At 39.1% G+C, this 24,098-nt stretch overlaps 1 protein-coding gene across 6 annotated transcripts in view; it reads left to right on the forward strand.

Annotated features, from left to right (window-relative positions):
* Positions 1-24,098, forward strand: part of NAALADL2 (N-acetylated alpha-linked acidic dipeptidase like 2) — an 899,698-nt gene that overhangs the window by 496,882 nt on the left and 378,718 nt on the right. For all 6 annotated transcript variants that reach the window (XM_054039851.1, XM_054039853.1, XM_054039852.1 and 3 more), the window contains one exon: positions 9,921-10,040. In XM_054039851.1, the coding sequence (XP_053895826.1) occupies positions 9,921-10,040 (120 nt within the window). The remainder of the gene's footprint in view (positions 1-9,920; positions 10,041-24,098) is intronic.

Consider the following 24,098-nt stretch of genomic DNA (forward strand, 5'->3'; position numbering starts at 1 on the left):
TAAGGTATCATGAAAGACAGTATCATCATGGCATTGCCAAAAAAGGGTGATCTTACTCATTACACAAACTATAAAGGTATTGTACTGCTACCAGTCCTGGACAAAGTATTGGCTACTGTAATGCTTAATAGAATAAAGAAGGCAGTGGATAAAATGGTATTGGAAGAACAAGGTAGGTTCCTTCCAGGTAGATTATCTTGTCAACAAATATTCATTCTTTGACAGATCACCAAAAAAATCTACTGATTGGCAAAAACTTTATTGACTTTAAGAAAGCATTTGATAGTACCCAGACAGAGAATCCATGAAATATTGCTAGAAGGTGTGGGGTAACAGATAAATTGATCATCACAATAAGGAGTTTATGGGATGGAAGAAGATGCACAGTGAGGTCAGATACAGGCCAGGGTGAACAGTTGAATCATAGAATATCAGGGTTGAAAGGGACCTCAGGAGGTCATCTAGTCCAACCCCCTGCTCAAAGCAGGACCAAACCCCAGACAGATTTTTACTCCAGTTCCCTAAATTGCCCCCTCAAGGATTGAGCTCACAACCCTGGGTTTAGTAGGCCAATGCTCAAACCACTGAGCTATCCCTTCCCCCCCTAATAAAAACAGATCATGCCAATTTCCTCCATTTGACAGGGTTTGCGGCCCCATCCACCAGAATATTGTGACTGGAGTTAAACCAGGGTGTGTTATCAACAATCTTTGCATTAGCAATAGACTGAGTGAAGGGGTAGATGGTGTAAAATGGTTAGCAGAGAGTTATGTGACCTTGACTTTGCCAACAACATTGCTTTACTAAGTATGACGTGGAACAGAACAACTGGCCTTACTTCAGAGGTAGAACAGTAAGCAGCAAAAATTGGATTGAAAATAAACGCATAGAAAACAAAAAGAGGAAAGTGGACAAGAGATGCAAAAGTGTACGTGGATGGAAAAGAAATTAAACAGGTAGCATTCTATCTGGGGAGTGTGATGAGATTTGAAGGTGTTTGTGATAAAGATATTCATACAAGATTAGGAAAAGCAAACTACTTTTGGGATGATGAACACCACCTGGTGAAAGAGGTCTCCATACCAAATTGAAGTTAAGATTATACTGTCTGATTGTACAGAGCACACTACTGTACAGAGCAGAGTCTTGGCCGCTGAACGTGGCTAACAAAAAAATAAAATAAAATGGGAAGGTGCCTATAACACATAGCAGAGGAAGATATCACATATTTCATGGAAAGACAGAATAACAAATATGAGCATAAGGGAGCTGATAGAGCAGGACATGATAGAAAATATCATCAAAGAAAGAAGGCTCAAATAGTTGGGACATGTGCACCATATGAAAGATGGGAGACATGCTAAACAAGCACTGAATTTGATACTGGGATGGGGCAAGGCCAGATGGCTATAGAAAAGAGATAGATATATTAGCCCCAGGTTAAACAAATCCCTGGTACCAGGATAAGCAAATGGCAGCTGCTCCAGGTCAATTAAGATACCTGGGGCCAATTAAGATCTTTCCAGAAGGCAGTGGAGATTGCTAGGTTGATTGGGACACCTGAAGCCCATCAGGGGCTGGCTGAAACTAGTTAAAAAGCCTCCCAGTTAGACAGGTGGGTGCGCATGTCAGGAGCTGTGAGAAGCTGTGCTATTGGAGAGACCGAGCTGTATACACCATACGAGGTACAAGGAAGGAGGCCCTTAGGTAAGGGTGAAGTGGAGCTTGAGGAAGTGGGGGCTGCTGGGGGGAAGTAGCCCAGGGAATTGTACGTGTCCTGTTCTTAAAAGGTAAGCTACCATAGCTGATACTATTAGTGTCCCTGGGCTGGAGCCTGGAGTAGAGGGTGGACCCGGGCTCCCCCCCACCCCTTTGCCCCTGATTAATCAGTGAGACTGGGAGACAACAGAGACTGTGCAAGGAAGGATAGCTTCTCCTCACCTCCCTTGCTGGCTTATGATGAAAATGGTTCAGTAGACTGTGACCCTTGCCTCAAGAGAGAAAGGTTAAGGGGAGGGTCATAGTGAGCCTCTGAGGCTAGCAAAATCCATCAGGAAACGCAGGACCCATGGAGATAAGGACAGAGCTTTGTCACAATACCCAAAGGAGGAAAGCAAAAATAAGGAAGTCCAAGAAAGAGCTGGCAGAAGACCGTGACAGAGGATATTGAATGTGCTGGCATCACCTGGGAAGATTTACCACAACTAGAGGGCAACTGTAATCAGTGAAGGAACTGGACTGCCCAATGTGTCAGCAGCACAGGAGGAACTAAGGTCGAAGTAACTCCATTATCTTCACTAGGGTGACGCCTCATTCATACCAGTGTAAGATAGATCAGAATCAGGCCCAGGTTAGTATTCATATTTACCCTTGGGAAATGTTCCCTTATAAATGAAACTGAAAACTTTGACCTTCATCCCTACACTTTAAACTGGGGGCTTTGATAAAGGGATCTCTCTTTGCAATGACCTGAAGTTTATTTGAAAGTGTATCGAGCCCTTCCAGATGACTCACGAATGAATGAAAGGATAGCTATGAAAGATATCCGATGTAATACCTTATTATTTGCTGACTGGACACAGCATGTGAAATCATAGAGTTCGTATCATGAATTGCTTATGAACTAAATAGACAATGCAAAACTCCCCAGAAGATTCACGAGGTAGTCTGTCTTGGAACATTTATAAGCATAGTGGGTTTGGGGGGTGCTAGTTTTTGTGCTTCGTGGGGGGAGGAAATCAGTTTAGAAGAACAACTTTTTTATTATTATTTTTTAAATCAGACGTGGATCAATGAAAATATGGTTGGGTTTATTTTCCAGCAGAAACAAGAAACAATAACCTATCTTTGGGGAAAAAATCCTTCATCATCTACCCTCTCCTTCTTCTCTCTGACACTGTTTGCATCATGTGTCTGTTTTTGCTCCAACTTAAAGAGAGAGACAGGAATCATGCCCACAACATCAAAAGACTCTTCAGTTTCTTTTTAGGACAAGGTAAAAGACAGGACAAAAAGTTGGAAGATAGATTTAGAATAGTTAAATCTCCTCAATAACAGATCTAGTGGTGTTTTATTCTCTATGGCCATAATTCTCCACTGTGTCTCTACTGTTCTTGGGCAGTAGATGGTGACAGCTGGAGCATGTACAGTGGCAGCCATAGGCAGTCAGTTCCAGCTCTCTCATTCTCTGCCAACTGTCCTCAGCAGAAGTCAAAACAGGAGCACTCTACTGCACCTTCTGCTGTTCTGTGCTTCATTTTGCAGCTGTAATAATCTTTTAATATAGTTTCTTGGATGTAATTATTTGTTTACAATACCTCAAATATCTTGTTGGGATTTCTAAAAATAATAAAATCTTCTAAAAATGTTTGTTTTGTTACCTACCCTTACTTCATGTCATGCTTAGGGAGATACTGCTTCATTCCATACAGTCCATCAGAGTTTGTTTTTAAATAGCCATGCCTTTCAAACTGCATAGGATGACACAATTCAAAGAGGAAGTACCCAATTCAAATGGATGAGACAACTCGTTGTTTAGTATTTCACAGTTTTAGCATACGAGGATTTACCTTTGCATATCTAAACCATGTACACGAGTTCTTTTTTTTTTTTTGGCACGTAGAAGGATGATTGCTTCTTTCTTTTTAAATAGCATTATTCTACCAAAAAAGAGCAGTTTTTCAGTAGTTTGCCTCCAATGTTTGGGTTTTTTTCATATTCAGAATGTATAGTATCAGGATTATATCCTGTTGTAAGCATCTCTGAAAACACAAACAAAAAGGAAAAATCCAATCATTGAATTAGGATTTGTTATGTTGGGGATATATAAAAATTAAACATAGTTGCACAATGCGTTAATTGCAGACAGATTTCTGAATAGATTAGGTAACACGCTTTAGTAAAATACCTTAACATATTTCTGTGGTTTTTTGAGCTGGATGAATTTTTTTTGGATTAAACTTTTTTTTTGCTCATGCAGATTCGGGTTGACAGAAACATTTTATGAATTTATGTGAAATTCACCAAATTGTTTCAGTTGGGGGGAGGGGGACTTCAAAAAAAGTTTAAAAAAATAAACTTTTATTTTCACATTTTCAAACGAAGACATTTTGATTTGTCGATTCCAAATTAATTTATTTTTATTTTTTATTTATTTATTTTTTACAAAATTCACTTCAGTTTTATTAAAAAAAAAAAAAAGGTTTTAAAAGCTACAAAACTAATCAAAACATTTTGTTTTAGTTTAAACTTTTTTTGGCTGTTCAGTTTGCTGAACATTTTTAAAAAAATGGTCAGGTTGACCTGAAATATATATATTTTTTATTTTTGGTTCAGCAAGCGAACCCAAAAATCAAATATAAGCACAGCTTTAATTATGTGATAGTTATAGTTTCATTTAGATTAACTAGCACTTAAGGTCTCCACCAGCCTGAATCCCATTGTGCTAAACACTACAAATGTAAATGACTCACCCTGACTGTATGATGTTACAATGTATTTAATGAGACATCTCTATTAAATCAGCTTTGACAAGTGGTATAATTCCACAATTCTATTGGGAGTCCTGTGAAGCATTTGGAAACATGTACAAGCTGTAAGTTACCTGATTAACCATTTTATTGTGTCTTTGTTTATGAAAATCAATAAAAATAATTACTTTTTTTTTCCCCCTCCAAGGACAAAACTCTTCCCTCATAAAAACTCTACTGGAGTCAATGGGTATTGCATGGTTACACCGAATGCACTTTTAACCCCCAATGTTCATCTTTCTGAAATGTACTACCAAATGTATATGGACTCGTTACTAACTCTCTTGATTAGTAATTTCCTTAATAGCAGTAGTTGTCTTTTTGTTGTATGGTTTTACATAACGTATGTTTCTTTTCAGCACTTGGTAACTTCAATACTAGATTTTAGGGCAGTGTTGTCATTTGCCCCACTGAGGTTATGTTACACAAACTTTTAGCAATATCTTTTAAGGGCACCCATTGACTACATATGACATCTTACTTTGGTACTCAGATTTGGTGCTTCAGGTTAGTAGACCAAGTGCATTTGGTTTATCCATATCCCCCAAAAGATGGAATGAGATATCAAAGAGAACTGAGAGCAAGAGAGCCAGTTCGAAGTTATAGGGAAATGCAGGGGGAATGAGTATTCCTAGAATTAAGATACTGACAGAAGCCCTGGGTGATCCACTCACATAAGAAGGACCCTTAATATAATGAACTTTCACAGTTCCTTTAAGTGGAAGAAAAGTAATTAAATTACCTTTTATAATTAACCATTCTCATGCCTTAACATATATTATACTCAACAACTGTTCTTAAGTGAACTACACCCTTTATGCATGGAGGTTTTTCATGGGAATAGTTAATTAACGTGAGCTCTTGATCCTACCTTTAATTTACATTGTAAACTCCTTGAAGCAAAAAATCATGTATTCCTTAGTATTATGTACAGCAGTGAGCACCATCTTGGTACCTAGTAAGTCATGTTTTTGTAATATTTTTCAATCAATTAGTTCCTGCCGAGATCATGTATTGACTTAGAAAAGCACAATATATAGTGTCTTGGATCAAGATACAGCATTCACCAGGAAGTTAGCTCATAACTTGTGAAGCAGGAACTGTGCAAATAACTAGCTGTGCACACTTATAGTTCTTTTATACAAAGGGAAGTGAGAGGTGGGAATGCCTAGCTAGGAGTACTTAGTAGGAATGATACAAGCTGAGGCATCTCGAATAGAGGCATCTTAAACTAAAGAGAGTTAAGGCCCAGGCAGACAAAAAGATCTCTCAAAACTTGGTGACTGGGCAACAAAATGGCAGATGAAATTTAATGTTGATAAATGCAAAGTAATGCACATTGGAAAGCATAATCCCAACTATACATATAAAATGATGGGGTCTAAATTAGCTGCTACCACTCAAGGAAGAGATCTTGGCGTCATTGTGGATAGTTCTCTGAAAACATCCACTCAATGTGCAGTGGCAGTCAAAAAAGCAAACAGAATGCTGGGAATAATTAAGAAAGGGATAGATAATAGGACAAAAATATCATGTTTCCTCTATATAAATCCATAGTACACCCACATCTTGAATACTGCATGCAGATGTGGTCGCCCCATCTCAAAAAAGATATATTAGAATTAGAAAAGGTTCAGAAAAGGGCAACAACAATGATTAGAGGTATGGAACAGCTTCTGTATGAGGAGAGATTAATAAAACTGGGACTTTTCAGCTTGGAAAAGAGATGGCTAAGAGGAGATATGATTGAGGTCTATAAAATCATGACTGGTGTAGAAAAAGTAGATAAGGAAGTATTGTTTACTACTTCTCATAACACAAGAACTAGGGGTCACCAAATGAAATTAATAGATAAAAGGAAGTATTTCTTCACCCAACGCACAGTCAACCTGTGGAACTCCTTGCCAGAGGATGTTGTGAAGGCCAAGACCATAACAGAGTTCAAAAAAGAACTAGATAAATTCATGGAGGATAGGTCCATCAATGGCTATTAGCCAGGATGGGCAGGAATGGTGTCCCTAGCCTCTGTTTGCCAGAAGCTGTGAATGAGTGACAGGGGATGGATCACTTGATGATTACCTGTTCTGTTTATTCCCTCTGGGGCCCCTGGCCACTGTCGGAAGAATGCTAGATGGACCTTTGGCCTGACCCAGTAGGGCCATTCTTATGAATATAAATGAGCACCTCATTTTCACAAAGGCCCATTGCGGAAGCAAACGGATTGACAATTTACCCTATTATATCTTTGTAAATGGATCTGTGCTGGGGAAAATTCAATGTGGTTTTTTTTGTTTTTTTTTTTCATCTGAGTGGTGAAAGCTATGATTTTCAGTTTGCTTGAGGATAAGTGGAAAAGGCACATTTCACAAAGGAGCTAGATCAGAGGCCTCCTCAGAATGCAGCATATATATTTTTATTATAACCTCTCAAACCATTCTGGCTTTTGAGACTCCAAGTAATTATTGTATATAGTATGTATTTTCTAAGGGCACTTTGTGAAAGAAAAATTGGGAGCTATAGAATGATGTAAAATTTTGTGTAACCTTCCATACAGTACATTAGTGAATTCTTTGTTCTCAGTTGTCAGGGGTGGTTTATGCTCATGTTCCTTCTATGGGACTTTTCAGTTGGGATTATCTGTGTAGGTAAAAAGATGAGGTTTTAAAGATAGTGGAAAATATTTCATCAACTCTGCTTTTGTCATCTCTCTCAAATAACATGTTCATAACACCAATAATGTACTATAAATTTTATCTGAACTATAGCTCCCATTTGTGTTTTCTTAGTAAGCAGTTCTCATACTCTCTAGATATTAGAAACAACACATTTTTAAAAATCAGCTGTGCAAACTATAAGATTTTCTGCCCTTGCATTTCAGTATTTGATTTTTAAAGGTAATGTCTTCCTGTTGCTGAAGCATTTTATTACATTGCATGACACGTCAAGATCATGGTTTTGGCAGCATTCACTATACATGGCATACTTAGAGCACGCGTCTACATTGGCAAAGTTACAGCACCAGCAGTTATAGCGCCACTTAGGGAGCACAGAAGGAAAACCACTGATGTGTGTTCACACTGACAGCTGCCTGCGCAATAGCGTGTTCACACTTGCAGCAGTATTTGGAGCGGTGCACTCTGGGCAGCTATCCCACAGAGCACCTCTTTCTCTTTTTGCTGCTCAGACTTGTGGGAAGGTGGAGGGGGTCACAGGGCATCCTGGGTCCAGTCCCAATGCCCCGTGATGCATTGCTTTGCATCCCAGCAATCCCTGTGCTTCAGTCTTAGGGCTGGTCCACACTAAGCCCCCAGTTTGAACTAAGATACGCAACTTCAGCGACGTGAATAATGTAGCTGAAGTCGAAGTATCTTAGTTCGAACTTAAAGGTACTTACCACGGGTCCACACGCGGCAGGCAGGCTGCCTCGTCGACTCCGCCTACTCCTCTCGCGGAGCAGGATTACCCACGTCGACAGCGAGCACTTCCGGAATCGATTTATCACGTCTAGATAAATCGATCCCAGAAGATCGATTGCTTGCCGCCGAACCAGCGGGGAAGTATAGATGTACCCTTAGAAAGAAACTTATTACCTTGAAAATTTAGTGAAGAGTTAACTCAAGAACAAAGGGGCTTCAAGACGTGGGTTTCTTACCCATTCAACTTGGACTTTGAGATATAGATTTCAGTCAAATTTTTCAGATGTAAGTGCCTAAAATTAGGCACCTAACTCCATATATATTTAGGCATCGAGCTAAATAGCTTGACTTTCAAAGGTGCTTAGCATCCACAATCAGCTTCTAAAAATAAGTTTGTTTAGATGTCTACATTTGAAAAATTTGGCCTTTACATTTACCAAAGTTAAGGTTTTACAATTGCTCAAAATTTGCTTACTAAGGGGTAAGCCCTTTTTATACTGTACAGTTCCTCTATGGATTATTTGAATCTTACTTTGATAAATTCTTTTGATTTTATTCAGTTTCCCTGAGGGGTGTATGGTGGTGGTTGTTAATTATTTATTTTTAATTATTATTACACTGAAAGAATGTTCTTGTACCTGCACTGATTTGTTGCTGTTCATATGACTGATTTCTTGGTAAAGTATTTCTGTGTGGTGGTCACAGTGTACATTATATCCCTAGTCCTGACAACAACAATATTTGGACATTATTCCAAAATGACAACATAAGGCTGACATTTCTCTATGCTTCCTTTTTGCCCAAAGGTGAATTTTTGTGGAAACAATGAGCAAAATCTCTTTTTTGTCATTTTTGAATTATAAGGGGAGGGAGAAAAGAAATCCTCCAGTATAAAAAAGAATTTGTGAGTTATTTTTCCACCTCTCCTAGTGCTTGGCTTTAATAATATTTTGACTTATATAGCCCTCTACAAACACTATTTAGTAAGGCCTCACAGTGTCCTTATGCAGTACCTCAATAAGGAATTATAGACTCCACATGGGTTGGGTTACACATACATGGGAAGTCCCCAAAAAATTTTAAAGTCCATTTCTTAATGGCAGAATTTCAGAGGCGGTCATTCAAATACTACAGTGATAATCTCATCATAAATGCCTGGATGATGGATAGATAATTAGAAACAGGGTTTTTAATGCTATACAAGAACCATATGAACCATATCTCCCAAGACAAATGTGGCAGACTGGGGGGAATTAGGGTATTGTCCTGCGTGACTAATATAATCGTTTTTGTTTATCTGAAATATTATATGAATCTGTGATTTCACTTCAAAAATTCACAAAAATGAATTAGCAGATTTCTCCATTCTGGTTGCATCTGCATAATTCTGTTGATTTTTGGATCCTACAGCTCCATTGCGTGTAGAGCATGGAATGTTATATTTACATTAAGGAACTTAGATTACAGGAATCATTGCCAAATCACTATCATAGGTGAACATTGTTGGGCTCCTTAAATCACAGCCAATGATTGTGGTGGAAAACTGCTGAAAGAAGTGTATTTAACAGTCATGTTTAATTCTCAAACTCTTTGGAGTTTTTAAAGATGATTGGGAAATAGAGAGAAGTTAATCACAGAACTTTGATTGAGCACTTTGTTGCTTTACGGGTAATTTTGTTTCAGTGGCGAGAGCACACTGAATTCTTGTTTACACAGTGCGTCAGTTCTCACTAAAGGGATGTGAATTCTAGTGCACACTAGCGTGTTGCATGCTAAAAGTTCCCTAATGCGGGAGAACATTACTCTGCACTGTGGAACTTTTAGTGCACAGTAGCAGGGTCCACACGGACCAGTCAGTGCGCAACATGCTGATGTCCAGTAGAATTACTTCCCTCTTGTGCTGACTAATGCACCATGGATAAGCATTAATGGTAAATGGCTAACAATAGAGCCTTAATTACCTTTCTCTTTACAGGCAGAAGTAATTGATGTGCAGTATGGGACTGTAGAAGATTTAGTCCTGATTCAAGCCATGACAAATGTGACCAATAAAATCGCACTTCTGAAGCTAGGACAATCACCTTTACTCTATAAGGTTAGTTACTTGTCTGATGTACTTTATCTGAGTAATTTCTTTTGTTGTTCATTTCCAGATACTAAAATGGGGCCTTGTGTTGCCATCTCTAATGCAGCAGGCCAGTATCTGTTGGCATTTAATAGACTCCTTAACTCTTTCGTGCAAGTGTCTGCGGTGCTTGCTTAGTTCCAGTTTTGATACTGCATTATACAGTTCAATAAAACAGATGGCATATCAGAGGCTGCCTGTTGAGAGTGCCATATTTTCCCTGTGTGGTGTAAATCTTACGGTGAGGGAAGGAATCTGTAGGAGAGAGAGGGAATGAATCCAAGAAAAGAAGCGGCTGAGAGCAGGGGTAGCTGGAGCCTTGTCTGTCTGAAATTTGCATGTCGTCTTAGGCTGAAATCTCTGACTCAGACATTCTATCTAGTACTTGGCCTGCTGGAGACTTAAACATGCCCTGAGGTGAAGCTGAGTGCAGCCTGTGCCTGCTTAACCTCAGGCTTTTGAGGATCTTCCCAAGCCCGCTGGGCTGCCTTCAAAATCCAGAGCTGCTTAACTTGCTATGACTGCTCTACAGACACTGAAATTGTGAAGTGATCCTCAATAAAAATACAGCACAGGAGGAATAAACAGATGGGGCCTATCAGGCAGGCTGCAAATGAGACAGTTATTGGTCTTCACTATGGTTTGCTTTACCTGGTTTAATTGTATATGCTATACATACCCAAGTTGGCCCAGTGGCAATGCTGCCATTGGCTCTGTAGCTTTCCTCCCCATTCTTACTACCTCCGAGGGAGGGAAGAACTGTAGAGAGGAAAACATCATTAACTTTTACGGAGTTTTCTGCCATAAAATGTGTGAGGGCATGCTGCCTAAAGCATCTGTACTTTACTTCAGCTCTCCACTTCCTCTGCAGGCCAGCCACCTCCTCTGATATAGTGGACAACCAGAAAGACCTTTTAAAGAGACATATAAAAGGCCGACTGCCAGCTCAGAATGAGCATATTGTGTAGTTTCTGTTCCCCTCCTTCCTTGCTCTCTGGCTGTGTGTGTGAGTGTGTGTGTTTGCTTACTTCCATCTCTGATATTGGTGGAGAGCACAGAGATTAAACACGTTTGTTCATTTTCATCTGAGACTCGACTAAGATCCAAATATTATATAAAAATTGAGTTATATTTTTGATGTTAAAAACTCTATTTTTTTTATTGTGAATATTTTATAAATACGAATTATATTAGTTTGGTATTTCAAAAGACTCTGCTGGCTCAGTAAATAATTAAACAAGACACTTCATGCCCAATTCACAGAAGCAATTATAAAAGACCAGTATCTCCAGATTTTATAATTAAAAGAATCCAGAGCTGCTCCACTGGCCACAGAAATCACAGTGAAGACCAGGACACCGGTTCATAAAATAGCTGCTTAATATTTTTTGAATAGAAACAATCTTTGTCTCAATGAAAATGCCATTTTCAACTGAATAATTTCAGTTATTTATCTAAATTATTTAGAGCCAATCTCATTACATACATGAAAGGTCAGTAATCACTGTCAGAATTTGACATGTGCAGCAGCCTCGCGCATAGATTTTATGCTGCATTTCATTGTTAAATGCCAGTAACAGTGAAATCCTGGCCTGTTAAAATCCCTGGCAAAATTCCCATTGATTTCAGTAGAACCTGGATTTCACCCCTGAATTTTTTTAAAACTGTTCTTCATTCTGTTTGTGTTTATGTACTTACTGAGTCTTCCGTTTCTGTTTCTCCAGACCCTCCTCTCCTCCTTGCCTTTTTTCCTTCTTTCTTCCACATACTTTGTTTTACAGCATGTTAAAACAGAAAGTTGATTCCAAGCAGAGCTGTAATTATAATTTATTTCCTGTTTTTCATCCTAAATTTTGTATTTAACTCACATTTTCCCTATTTAGTGAACTTTAATCTCTCATGATTATATTAAAACTATTGTATTTATGTTACAGTAGTGTCCAAAGGTCCCAATCAAGAGTGGAGTGCTACCATGGCAGGTATATGCAGAGACATCATCCTTGTCCTGTAGTTTACAATTATCCCCTTATTTTTCGATTTTCCCCCCCACCCCGCTTTACTTTGTCAATCTGTTTGTCTCTGTATCTCTTTACTGCAATCTCTTCTATCTTTTCATTGTCCTTCATATTCCCCTCCTCTCCCCCATATTGTGTGTGGTTTTTGTTTGTTTGTTTTTTACCTCCTCTCTTTCTCTCCTTATTGAGTCCACTGGAGAAAGTCCAAAAGACAACATTTTTATTACTAGCAAAGCTAGGCCTGAGTTCACAAGAAGCACATTTCCTTGGTTTTATAGATCATACTCTGCAAAAAAGCAGAAAACAGTTGTTCATTCAAATACTCACTGGGTGACAGTTTATATAGAACTTGTAAAATATGGATATAGATCTGGATTTTTGAAGCCTTCAGTATTCTGGGTCTTTGGATATGCAGTTTTTGTTCTGCCCATGGCACTGATTTGTGCAGTTCTGGCCAACCACAAAATTCAGCTCCAGATACAGATTGATAATGTCACAAAAAATGCAAGTGTCACTCCTCTTCAGAGTTTGTGTGGTCCATTACAGAGATTTGGCAGACTGCAAAATTTGCATCTGGGAACAAATTCTAAACCCATTTTGGGATGTTTGGATAGAGTCTTTTGGTTTGTTCCCATCTTTAGTATTTTATATGGGTCTATTGAAAACAGTTTACCGGATGGGGAGCCAGCAGCAGAAGGAGAAAGGAAAGAACTATGAAACTAACCTTGGGCTAACTTCTGTAGATGTCCATTGACTTCAGTGTGACTACTCGCATGAGTAAAGGCTACTCAGTGCGAGTAACATTTGCAGAATCTGGCCCTACATTTTGTTTAGATCCAGAACGGAGGATGGAGCTGGAGTAGTGGCTGTAGAGGAGCTGTGTTGTTGAACTTTAACCTTCCTGTTGAATCTACCCTCCATCTCCCATAGATATAGAAATCCATAAGCTGGATCACTTGATCTTTGTGAGGAAAGGTGATGAATTTCACTATAGGTGACCAGTAAACCATTTGGTGATTAAACGTACCTACTCAAGAGACAGCATTCGGACTCATCTAATCAGTTAAAAGATAGAAATTTCCTAATCTGATGCTATAAAATGCAGGATGACAAAAAGATAAATGCTTTAGGGCCAGTTTATGTTTTCACAATCTGCCCTAAGTAAGGGGCTGGCATAGCTGCCCTGCTCCTGGGAATGAATTGTGACTCGGAGTCACAGTTCATTTCCTGTTTGTTCCCTTACTGTAACAGTAGCAGATTACTTGCCCTCTGCACAAACTTACTGTGCCCTGTTGGGTCCATTTGGAGGTGGTGGGTGGGGAGAGATTCTGAGCACTGCATGTTGACCTAGACAGGAGGGTAGTAGCAGCCCCGCTCTGCCCACAGTGGTGTGAAGTTCAAGGTGCATGGCCCATGTAATTTATATACCCCCTGTTTCAACCGGAATGGACACATGAAACAAGCAGCAATCTTGCCCTCTAGGTTAGGTGAGAATGAGACAGTAATCACAACATGCAAACTTATTTCTGTGCTTCAGAAGCACTAAAGGCCTGATTCACTTTATCAAGAATCTCATAGATACCAATCATGATTTAATCATTTGGAATTGGTATTCAATATAAAGCATAACTTCAGTCCTAAATTAACTTTTAATAGCCTCGAGGACCCAACCACTCTAGCTTAAAAATGTTCACAGTTTAACATATTTTAAAAAATACATTACATGAAATGTTATTTTATTGCAGAAATATCTATATTTATTTTAATAATTTACTGTCTTCATAAATAGTAACACAATTGCTTTTTAACTGTTATAAAGTTTTTGGAAATGTGCATTTATGCAAGGGTTATTGGCAGGCACTTATTAATTAGGTTTTACTAGATAGTAAATATTAAAAATCCTTTGTTTTCAAAAAATGCCCATTTTTAATATTTACACTGGGAAATGTCTTAATTTTTAACTTCAATACATATGTTAATATCAATTTTTTAAAAACATTATTTGTTTGTCTCTCCCTCCCCTCCTCACTTTTATGGTTCGCACAACGTAATTGAGGAAATAGTATTCTAAAATCTCTGAGTTAGGACACTAGATATTTTTCTACTTAGCTTGAATGGGAGTAAGCATAGGAAATACCATTGAAAGCTGATAGGGGAGACATTTGAATGCGTTCTTGCCACTCTGGAGGAATTGGGTTGCCAGGTGTCTGGTTTTCGATCGGAACACGCAGTCAAAAGGGGACCCTGGCAGCTCTCGTCAGCACTGCTGACTGGACCACTAAAAGTCCATTTGGCACAGGGCTGGCTGACTTCCTATCCGGCTCCCGCGTGGCTCCCAAGGAGCGGCAACATGTCTCTCGGGCTCCTAGGCATTGGGGCGGCCATGGGGGCCCCTTGCGCTGCCCCTGCCCTGAGCACCGGCTCTGTAGCTGCCATTGGCTGGGAACCAATGAGATTCTTGTGAAGGAACAAGTACAATATTTTGAAGGCTTAGTCTTGACAAAGTGCAGTTAATATCTGGCAGGAGTTGGAAATGGAATTGTTTCTACGATGATTTTTTTCTACAACTCATCAATATTTGAAACCAAAATGTTAGTTTAATCAATAAAAATCTTCTGTCGTTTGCTGCTTACTTCCTCTTTGGTTTCAAAATCTGGTGGTTTTTTAAATGGAGGGATAAACAAGTTATTAGAAGGGCAAAGGAGGGAATGAATAAGTTAATGAGCAAAAGAAGATACTGACCACTGCAGTTCTGATGCAACAGTTTTTCCCTGAATGTTTTGAAAATCTGGTACTGTTTTGCATGGATAGTTGGGCTCCAAACAGAAGGCCTGACCCAAATAGGTGCCTTTGGGTCTCTACTGAGTGCCTGGAATTTCTCTCTGCAGGACTGTACCCTGAGTTCTGAGTAAGCCATGCACCTGGGCAAATAGTTGGTTATTTTCAATAGCAGTCAGTATTTAATTTTCACTTAAGAAAATAGTTCTCTGTATTTGTATGCTCAATTAGTTGTTTAATTGCACATTAACTGTATGTACTAAATTTATCCTTTGAAAAATTAGTCCTGTTCATGTTAAGAATCACTATTTTCTTAAAGATGGGTGACCTCCTGCACCACCTCCTACAATGTATTATATCTGTTAAGGGCTACACTGAATAAAAATGTATGCGGCTTCTATTCAAAATTGGAGGATGCCTCAAATACTAAAACTTTTGGAGGGTTCTGAGGCTTTGTGCAGATTTTGGAGGTTTTGGAGATTTTGAATCCAGACATAATTTTCTACTTACCAAGCTTTTAAAAAGGAAATGAGTAGTAAATGCAAGCATCCAATCTACTGTCTATGTGCCAACTCCTGATAAATGGAGCGAAGTCAAGCTGCTGTGAGGAAATTGCTTTGAAGTATAGCACAGCTGATGGAATAAATTCTTAGCCTCAATATATATTTAACCCAGGGCTTTAAAAACCATATAGCTGATCACATATTGAATGATATTGGAAAGGGGTGAGATTCTACTCCTCTCCATCATGAAGTTTTGGTCCTTTTGCTCTTCATAAAAACCCACTAGCCACACTTTCAGCATGCCCACTGCATTCATCCTCATGGCAACAAGGCCTGCAAAGACAGATCCTCTGTGTCATGTTGCATAGTATGGAATACCTCACCACTGCATGGCCCACTAACAGAACAGGAACTTAGCATTTCTGCTGAGTGTCCTGATTTAAGAAATGCTGTTCAAGATAAAAGTTGACCTGGAAAGAACTTAGTGTTAAATTAGTAGGCTGTTGCTTCCTGGATTCAATAGAGAAGGGATTATTGTATTAGAGTCCATTCTAATATTGGCTATAATACTCATCAGATTGGCAAATCTAGTTTGTTAAATTTCAGTTTTAAAATCTGACACCTTAGCAAATTTACGAAATCCACTCCTACAGTAATATCTTAAGGCCTACTGTAGCTGCATTTTATGAACACCTTTCCTGGTGAGGCTAGCTGCTTGTTCTTCAAAGTGATGTCACTAAATGTTTAATTCAGCTTGGTTCTTTAGCCTGTGACTATTTTAAACCATTTTAGTAGTCTTATTGACTTCAGTTGCTTAAATTAAGGCACGTGTTTAAATATGTTGCTAAATCAGGGCAAGTAATTGGGGACGCTCATCTCCTGCCCTGGAGTTCCTCACAAACAGTCTTGGACATCTTTTGATTGTCAACACCTCTGAGAGTTTTTACTTCTGTTACGACCATCACAATCCCCGTGCAACACTTCTACCCACAATGTCATTCAATCCCCAGCCCTTTCTCCAGGGACAGGAAGCAGAAGCAATCTCACCAGCCAGAGACCTAGCTTCCCCTAGGCTCTACTAGCCCCTCTCTTCTGCACTTCCTTCCTGTGCTTTTTAACTACCTTCTCAGCTGATGGGATAATTAGCCCCTTAGCTCATTTGCCCATAGTCTGATTAGGTAATTAAGTTTTTGGTCCCTCAATCAGGGTTTCTCTGGGGTGAAACTTAGTGCCTAAGTGACCAGAGTGCTGGGTCAGCTGCTTGCTTTCAGCACTCTGTCACAAGGTCTAAATTCTGTGTTGGACAAGAAGAATTTGTAACTGGGAAATGTTGCTCTATATATATTAAGGATTATCTCACAGGTTTTTGTATGTCTGATAACTCACTGGAGTTGACAAGATTTATGTACTATGTTAACCACTGACTGATTCCAAACATTCTAGATACACTGAAATAGAATTAACCTACCCAAGTGTGCTCTAACCTTCCACTGATTTCAGCGGGATTTAAAATGAGTGCCAGCAGCACCGCAGGTACAGTAAAGGAACAGTAGTTAACTGTTAGCAGTAACAATACAACAGTCAAACAATAGCCTCGACTTGCTAGCACCAAAGGTTAATAAGTAATAATAATTAAATCCTCAGAAAAGTCTGGTGATTTTATTTCTTGTTCCTTGTGTGTGTGTGTGTGTGTGTGTGTGTATATATATATATATATATATATATATATATAGTTTTTAAATGTAATCATTTTTTCCCCATTTCTTTGCTATGTGTCTGATTTATTTTGGAAACATTGCTGAATAATGAGGAAGTGCCCTAATAGGGGTATAAGAGAAATTGGTTTTTCTGAGTCACAAGGAAATATGTTCAGGTTTAGGTTGCCCCCTCTGCACAAAAAACATGTAAGGGTTAAGACGTGCAATAAATTTTCAGTGGCAAAGTTTCCTCCAAATAGTTGTATTGGGGATGGAATCTGCTTCCCCCATCCCGCAGCACAAGATACATGTGGATGTTAAGACACCTGTTGGAGACCAAGGTCATCCCTGAAGATGCATTTGTCTCCATACTTTCCCCAACCCCCTCACTTCATGGCAACATGGCTCCTGAAGTGCTCATGTTTTTGTGGCCTTTTCACTTGAGGCTTACCCTGAGGGTGGGTTCTTAAATCAGGAGAGGAAACATACATACAACATTACCGATTGGTCAGTATTGTTCTACACAGTAATTCCCATTTTTCAGGTGAATTGATGCCATGCAGTTGTTGTCCTTTCCTGGAGCCTCCACCAAGTGATTTTTGCATGGAGGAGCTTCTTTGGTCTCTGGGTCACAATGTGTGGGAGCAGGCTGCTTAAAGCGGTCTGCACCATTTTGCTGCCTTCCTTCCATTCCACACAATGGAGTATGGGGTGAAATTCTGGTCCCCCTAAAGTAGGAATTTCACCATTGGCCTTTGGGGCCTACTTCTATTTCCACTGAAGTCAGTGCTTTAAAGTGATTTCAATACGAGCAGGATTGAGCCTACTGTGGGTAACAAATGTAATTGCTACAGCAGTGATAAATTGGAATGTCTCACTTACTTTGATTGGAGAAAGCAGTAAACTAAGTTTTTTGCACACACACAAATTCCTCTACGATTTGCATTTTCAGTAACTATAAAACAATGTGTATTTCAGAAAAGAACTGAGGCATTTTATTACTTGTCACATTATGTGAGTGAATAATTCACAGAGCACAACTTATCCAACAAATTTAGCCTTGCCTTTCTATTCATGGTATCTCTCTGTAAATAGATTGCAATTTTCTTAAATGGATTTGCTACTCTAATATATTCTGCACATTCTTTAAAATTATGTTTAAGCTTCTCTGAGTTGATCATGAGCAATTTGCTGTAAGCAACTGATTTTCCAAATTCGAAATTTAAGCTGTGATGATTAGCGGTGATTGGTCAGAAAAGTAACATGCTATTTTTTCCTGATTAGATAAGGATGTGAACACTTTTGATACATAGTTTCACCCAAGGATACTTATACTAGAAAAGATCTGTCTCCTAATCTTCACTGAGAATCAATGCATAAAAACATCACACAAGAATCAATGCAAATTTAGGCTAATATTCATGGGGGAATACTTTGAAGTAAAAGTCACTAGCCAGTATCTTTTCATGAGTATCTCCTGAATCCCCATGATCTTAAATCTTAAAAATGCAACCACAAGAAATCTACAGTTTAGGCCAAAGATTTTAAAAAAATAAAGGCAGAGAAACATAATTCCTAATAATGATAATAGTGGCTTTGTAATTGAAAATAGCCATTAAGTGCAGTGGCTGAGATTTATCAGTGCAGCATGCAGCTAGATACAGGTCGTGGTTTAGATTAGAGGAGAGAGAGTTTGCATTTTGTGAAGGTTATAGGAATGTCTGCACTGACAAGTGAGGCTTTTATTTATGACATTCCACTACAGGTTATTATGCAGGCATTATAAGAACCTCCCCGCACAGCCTCACAAATGATCTTAACATGACCTAGAAAGAGCACCCTTTCAGTGAGAAAGAGACATATTTTTCACTTCTAAATCAATCTTGAGTTTCCCCAGAGTAGAAACTGATTATGTTGCCTTTTATAGCAATATTCAGTTAGGGGATGTTTTTATGATATAAACTGTCCATTGGGGAATTGACCCAACAACCAATTTTAGACTGGATTCCTACCAGGATCTCAAAGGAAAAAAGATAAACTTCAATCCACTTAACCACTTGACCTTGTCCTACTCCTGTTTATCATATAGTGAGCTATGTGGGTTGCCAGGTGAGTCCAAATCTGCTGATTCAGGTGATGCTAGAATTCCAGTTTTAAGGAATCTTTATGACCGATCAGAGATTAATTAGCCCAGTGCATCTGACTACTGTAGGTCTTACTCTCCTTTACTAACCATGTTTATCATTTTAATGTCAAATTAACGTCCAGCAACTTAGTTGATCACATAAACGTGTGATGCATTAGACCTGCTGCTTTTGACATCAGATAAATTTTGAAGTTTACAGAGACTTTATTGGCTCTCATTGTGTACATGCTGGAATGGACAGACTGGGGTGGGAATACAGAGGAGGGCGTCATTTTCCCTGGCTGGGAAGGGTGTGGGGAGGGGCAGCTGCAGGAGATGTGTAAAGCGCCTCCCAGGGTCATGGCAGAGTCGTCCCTTTTCAGCCTGTCCGAGTGGGCATGAGCAGAAGGCCTCATGTTCTCATCATGGCGGTTGGGGTCCTTGGCACAGCGGTCCTGTTCGCTCCCAAGCGCTTTCAGCATGGGGTCCCCACCGCCATTGCAGTTGTTGAGCAAAGAGGTCTGCAGCAGATTCTTGGACTTTGGTTCTCCGCTGCCAGCACCCCGGTTTGGCATGTGCTCGGCTAGGAATGGGACACTGAGACAGTGCACAAGAACCTTAAAAAATGAAATACATGGAAGACCTCTAGAATAAATGAAGAAAATTACATGCCCTACTTTAATGGACAAATGTGTTAAGAACCTACTTGTTGCAGTGATCACAGTGTATCTTTCTTCCTGTTTGTCATACCATACTTAAGAAATTGTATAAGTACCACATTTTCACATTAGTATAAACTTTGCTGCAGAGGAAGAAGTCTTTGAAGTACATCCTTTGCCTTGGCCAAGGAAAATGGCATTGCAAGGGTGACAGTGTAAGGCATCAAAGTCTGTGGATGCTGCTGCAGAAACTAATACCATAGTAAATAGGAGACAGATAAGATGTACTTTGTTCCTTTTCTATGGCATGTGCATACATTGCAGATTAGATTAATTGAGAGAGATTGAGAGCTCAAAAATGTTGATATGTAAAATGCTTTTGAACCTGTAGTACCCATAAATCTGTAGTGCCTGTGAAAACCTCCTCCTTTTCACACACAGTTCATTCTTTTGTATGTGCAAATCTGTGTATTTTATTTTATTTTTCTATATTGGTTGCATTTGTATATTTTTGTACACACAAGTTTCCTGGGATGTTTGTCCCTTTGTCTCTTTAGCTAAGGATAAATCAGCTCTCACGATGACCTGTTTGCATGTTACTGCTCATAATCTCATTTTAAAAAATTGTATTGATTGTTTTTGGGTTTTTTTGTAAATGGCTGTATCTGGCATCCTCATGCGAAGGACGGTTTATGTTGTATGTGTGAGTGGCAGCATGATTAAATGCTGCAGTGAGTAAATTGGGTGTCCCTACTCAGGGTCCTGAGCTTTATTTTCTTTGAAGATGAAGTTCTTTTAGGGACCTCCTTGGACATAAATTTCCTCCTCCTTTCCTTCTACTGGGTCTCATAAGACTCAGGCTTGGAGATGGGCAGGGGAAGACAAGAGGATCTTGCAAAGTAAAGATAACATGCAGGCATGCAAGATACTCATTTCTAAGTGAATTATTAGAATTAACCAGGCTGCTTTCTATACTTCAATGGCTCAAAGACTGTAGTAGGTTGTGAACATCAAATATATGCTATTTATCTATCTGTTCATGTGTGCATTTTTGTATACATATAGTAGTGTTCCCAACTCTCACAATTTTATCACAAGTCTCACATCAATAGGTATTTTTCTTTCAAGTCCCAGCTCCTAGAGACATATATGATGTGAGAATCTCAGATTTCCTTAAAAAAAAGTTTCTAGCCCCTATAATTGCAAAGAAAGAGTTGGAAACATGAATCCTACAGGATGGCAACTAAATAGAACCTGGCATCTATTATTTCTAAAAATCCCATAGTTTTCTAAGTCAATGTTATGATGTTTTTGAGGCCTGATGCATGATTTTTAAATGCTCAGAGTTACCAATACTGTATTTGATATTTATAACTTCTGGTTTATTAATATTATAGATTTTTCCCAGCTTTCTCTCAGCCTAGCCGTTGTACTCTGATTTCGATAGTTGTCACTGCAGAAGTGAGTCCTGGAAAAGCATTTGAAGGTGGAGGTGGGCAGCAGACTTGAGTCATTCTAAGGACAATGTTCAATATATTAAGGGTGGCCTGGAAGAAAGCGTGAAGATGTTCATGGGATACATGATCAAGTGCCCTGTTGTGGCTGAGGACATTGATGGAATGGAGGCAGAAGTGGGCAGTGTGATAGCAACACAATCAGAGAAGGGTGAAGAACTTTGAGGGACCTTGAAGTTTAGGACAAGAAACTTGAACTGGATACTCTGGTAGAAAGCGGAGTCGGTGAGTGAAAGATTCAAAAGGGAGGGTGATGAGGATTAACAAAATGATGTAGTTTTTTTAGCTGGGACTTGATTAATCCTCCCCAGTTCAGTTTTGATCTAGTGCTCCCCCTTCCCCATCCAAATAAAGAAAACCAATGGTGTGCAGTGTTTGGTGGTGGCGGCTTAACACTATTTCCCCCACTATTATCCTGGGCTGGTCTAAAATGTAACAGCTGGAAAGTGGTAACAAACCCCAGCCCATCCAAAATCAGATGAACAAAAAACTGCTGTATACCTTAGGGGTTAGAAGTAAGGGGGTTGAGTGACATCTAAGAGCCTAGTGTGGGCCAACATCTGGTCCAAAACCTTGCTTAAATAATTCAGAGAACTGGCTGCCAAGTTTGTGTGCAGAGTGAAAATTTTCACATGTACTTCAAACCCTAAAAGTTTCCTTATTCTGTATTGTAAGTAGGACATTTACATTTTTTTGCTTATAGTGGAATTGTGTTTTATCACAGGATGTGGTAATTAAATACAAAGCAAGCTCAATTTTCCTTGTGGAATGAAGACCTATAAAATGTTCTAGTTATAGGACTTCGGTATTGTATTGTATGCTGTTCATCTATCCAGTCATAACAATCTGTTTGATAAATAACATTAGGCCAAACTCTGCACAATTTTACTCACACAAACAGTCCATACTATGGGAATAGTCCCAGTGAAGTATATAGCATGTGAGTAAAAACTATTTGCTGGAGCAATTAGGCTAAGGCTTATAGTGTTAATATTAAATGAGCAAGTATAACATGAACTTTAAAACTGGAAATCAAATTCAATGGAGCTTTATTTAAGAGTAATATTTAACAGAGATTACCTCTCAGTAGAGATTTAGGGCTCAGGCCTGCAAGGATCTCAGCATTCTGGCCCCAATCTAGTAGAGCACTGACACACACACACAACTTTAAGTATGTGAGCAGTCTCAGTTGACTTCAGTGGATCTACTTATTTGCCTAAGATTAAACACATGCTTAAGTGTGTTGCTGGTTTAGGGCCAGAATATTCAGCACCTTAAATTAAATAAATGGAGATATCCTAGCTCCTAGAAGGGACCTTGAAAGGTCATTGAGTCTAGCCCCCTGTCTTCATTAGCAGGACCAAGTACTGATTTTGCCCCCAATCCCTAAGTGGCCCCTTCAAGTATTGGGCTCACAACCCTGGGTTTAGCAGTCCAATGCTCAAACCACTGAGCTATCCTTTCCACCTTGAAAGATCCAAACTTCCTTTAGTAAAGGAATCTTATCCCACAGTCCTTACTCAGGAAAAAACTCTCTTGAAGTCCATTTAATTCTGTAATTATTGAAATACTGATGTTATAAACTGTGGAGATATGAAACACATGCATAGTATCTCATCCAAAATGATGAGCTGCTTGCAGTGTTCCACAGCTGAGTTCCTATTGACTAGAGCAGTGGTTCTCAACCTGGTGGTACACAGAGATCTTCTAGGGCAGTGGTTCTGAACCAGGAATACACAGAGATTTTCTAGGGCAGGGGTTCGCAAACTTTTGTACTGGTGACGACGCCTTTCACATAGCAAGCCTCTGAGTGCAACCCTCCCTTATAAATTAAAACCACTTTTTAATATATATTTAACACCATTATAAATGCTGGATGCAAAGCGGGGTTTAGGTGGAGGTTGACAGCTCCTGACTCCCCGTGTAATAACCTCATGACCCCCTGAAGGGTCCTGACCCCCAGTTTGAGAACCCCTAGTGGGTCCATCAACCCATCTAGATATTTGCCTAGTTTTACAACAGGCTACATAAAAAGCACTAGTGAGCTCAGTACAAACAAAAATTTCATACAGACAATGGCTTGTTTATACTATACACTGAACTGTAAGTACAATATTAATATTCCAATTGATTTTTTTATAATTATATGGTAAAAATGAGAAAGCAATTTTTCAGTAATTCACAAGGGTGCTCTGACACTTGTATATTTATTTCTGATTCTTGTAAGAAAGTAGTTTTTAAGTGAGGTGAAACTTGGGGGTACACAAGACAAATCAGACTCCTGAAAGGGGTACAGTCATCTGGAAAGGTTGAGAGCTACTGGACTAAAGGAAGCACTGTCTGATACATGTTTTGCCTTGAACAGATTTCTTTCTTTGTTTAGATTTGTGTAAATGTTAAGGAAAGCACTTATCCAAAGCTCTATACACCTTTGCCATATATTCCAAATACAAAAATAGATACAGCAGCCTCCCCAAAAACTCAGGAAATAATATTTTTAAAACCCCACGCCAGCTGCAGACCCTAGTGCATAAATTCCAGCCCTCCCTCTCCAAGTGCCTGTGGAACATATGGGCTTTGTATCTTGGCCTAAAGATCAAAAGGTATGGACTAATTAGAACCAGCAGAAGAGAGGTGTGATTTCTAAGTCTAATGCAAATATTCTGTTAGCAACTGTGTCAAGCCATAGTGCTATGTAGGGTGCAGTGTGGTAGTAGTTATAGTCTAATATGATAAA

This window comes from Malaclemys terrapin, chromosome 9 (genome assembly GCF_027887155.1).
Source record: "Malaclemys terrapin pileata isolate rMalTer1 chromosome 9, rMalTer1.hap1, whole genome shotgun sequence".
Taxonomy (NCBI): domain Eukaryota; kingdom Metazoa; phylum Chordata; order Testudines; family Emydidae; genus Malaclemys; species Malaclemys terrapin.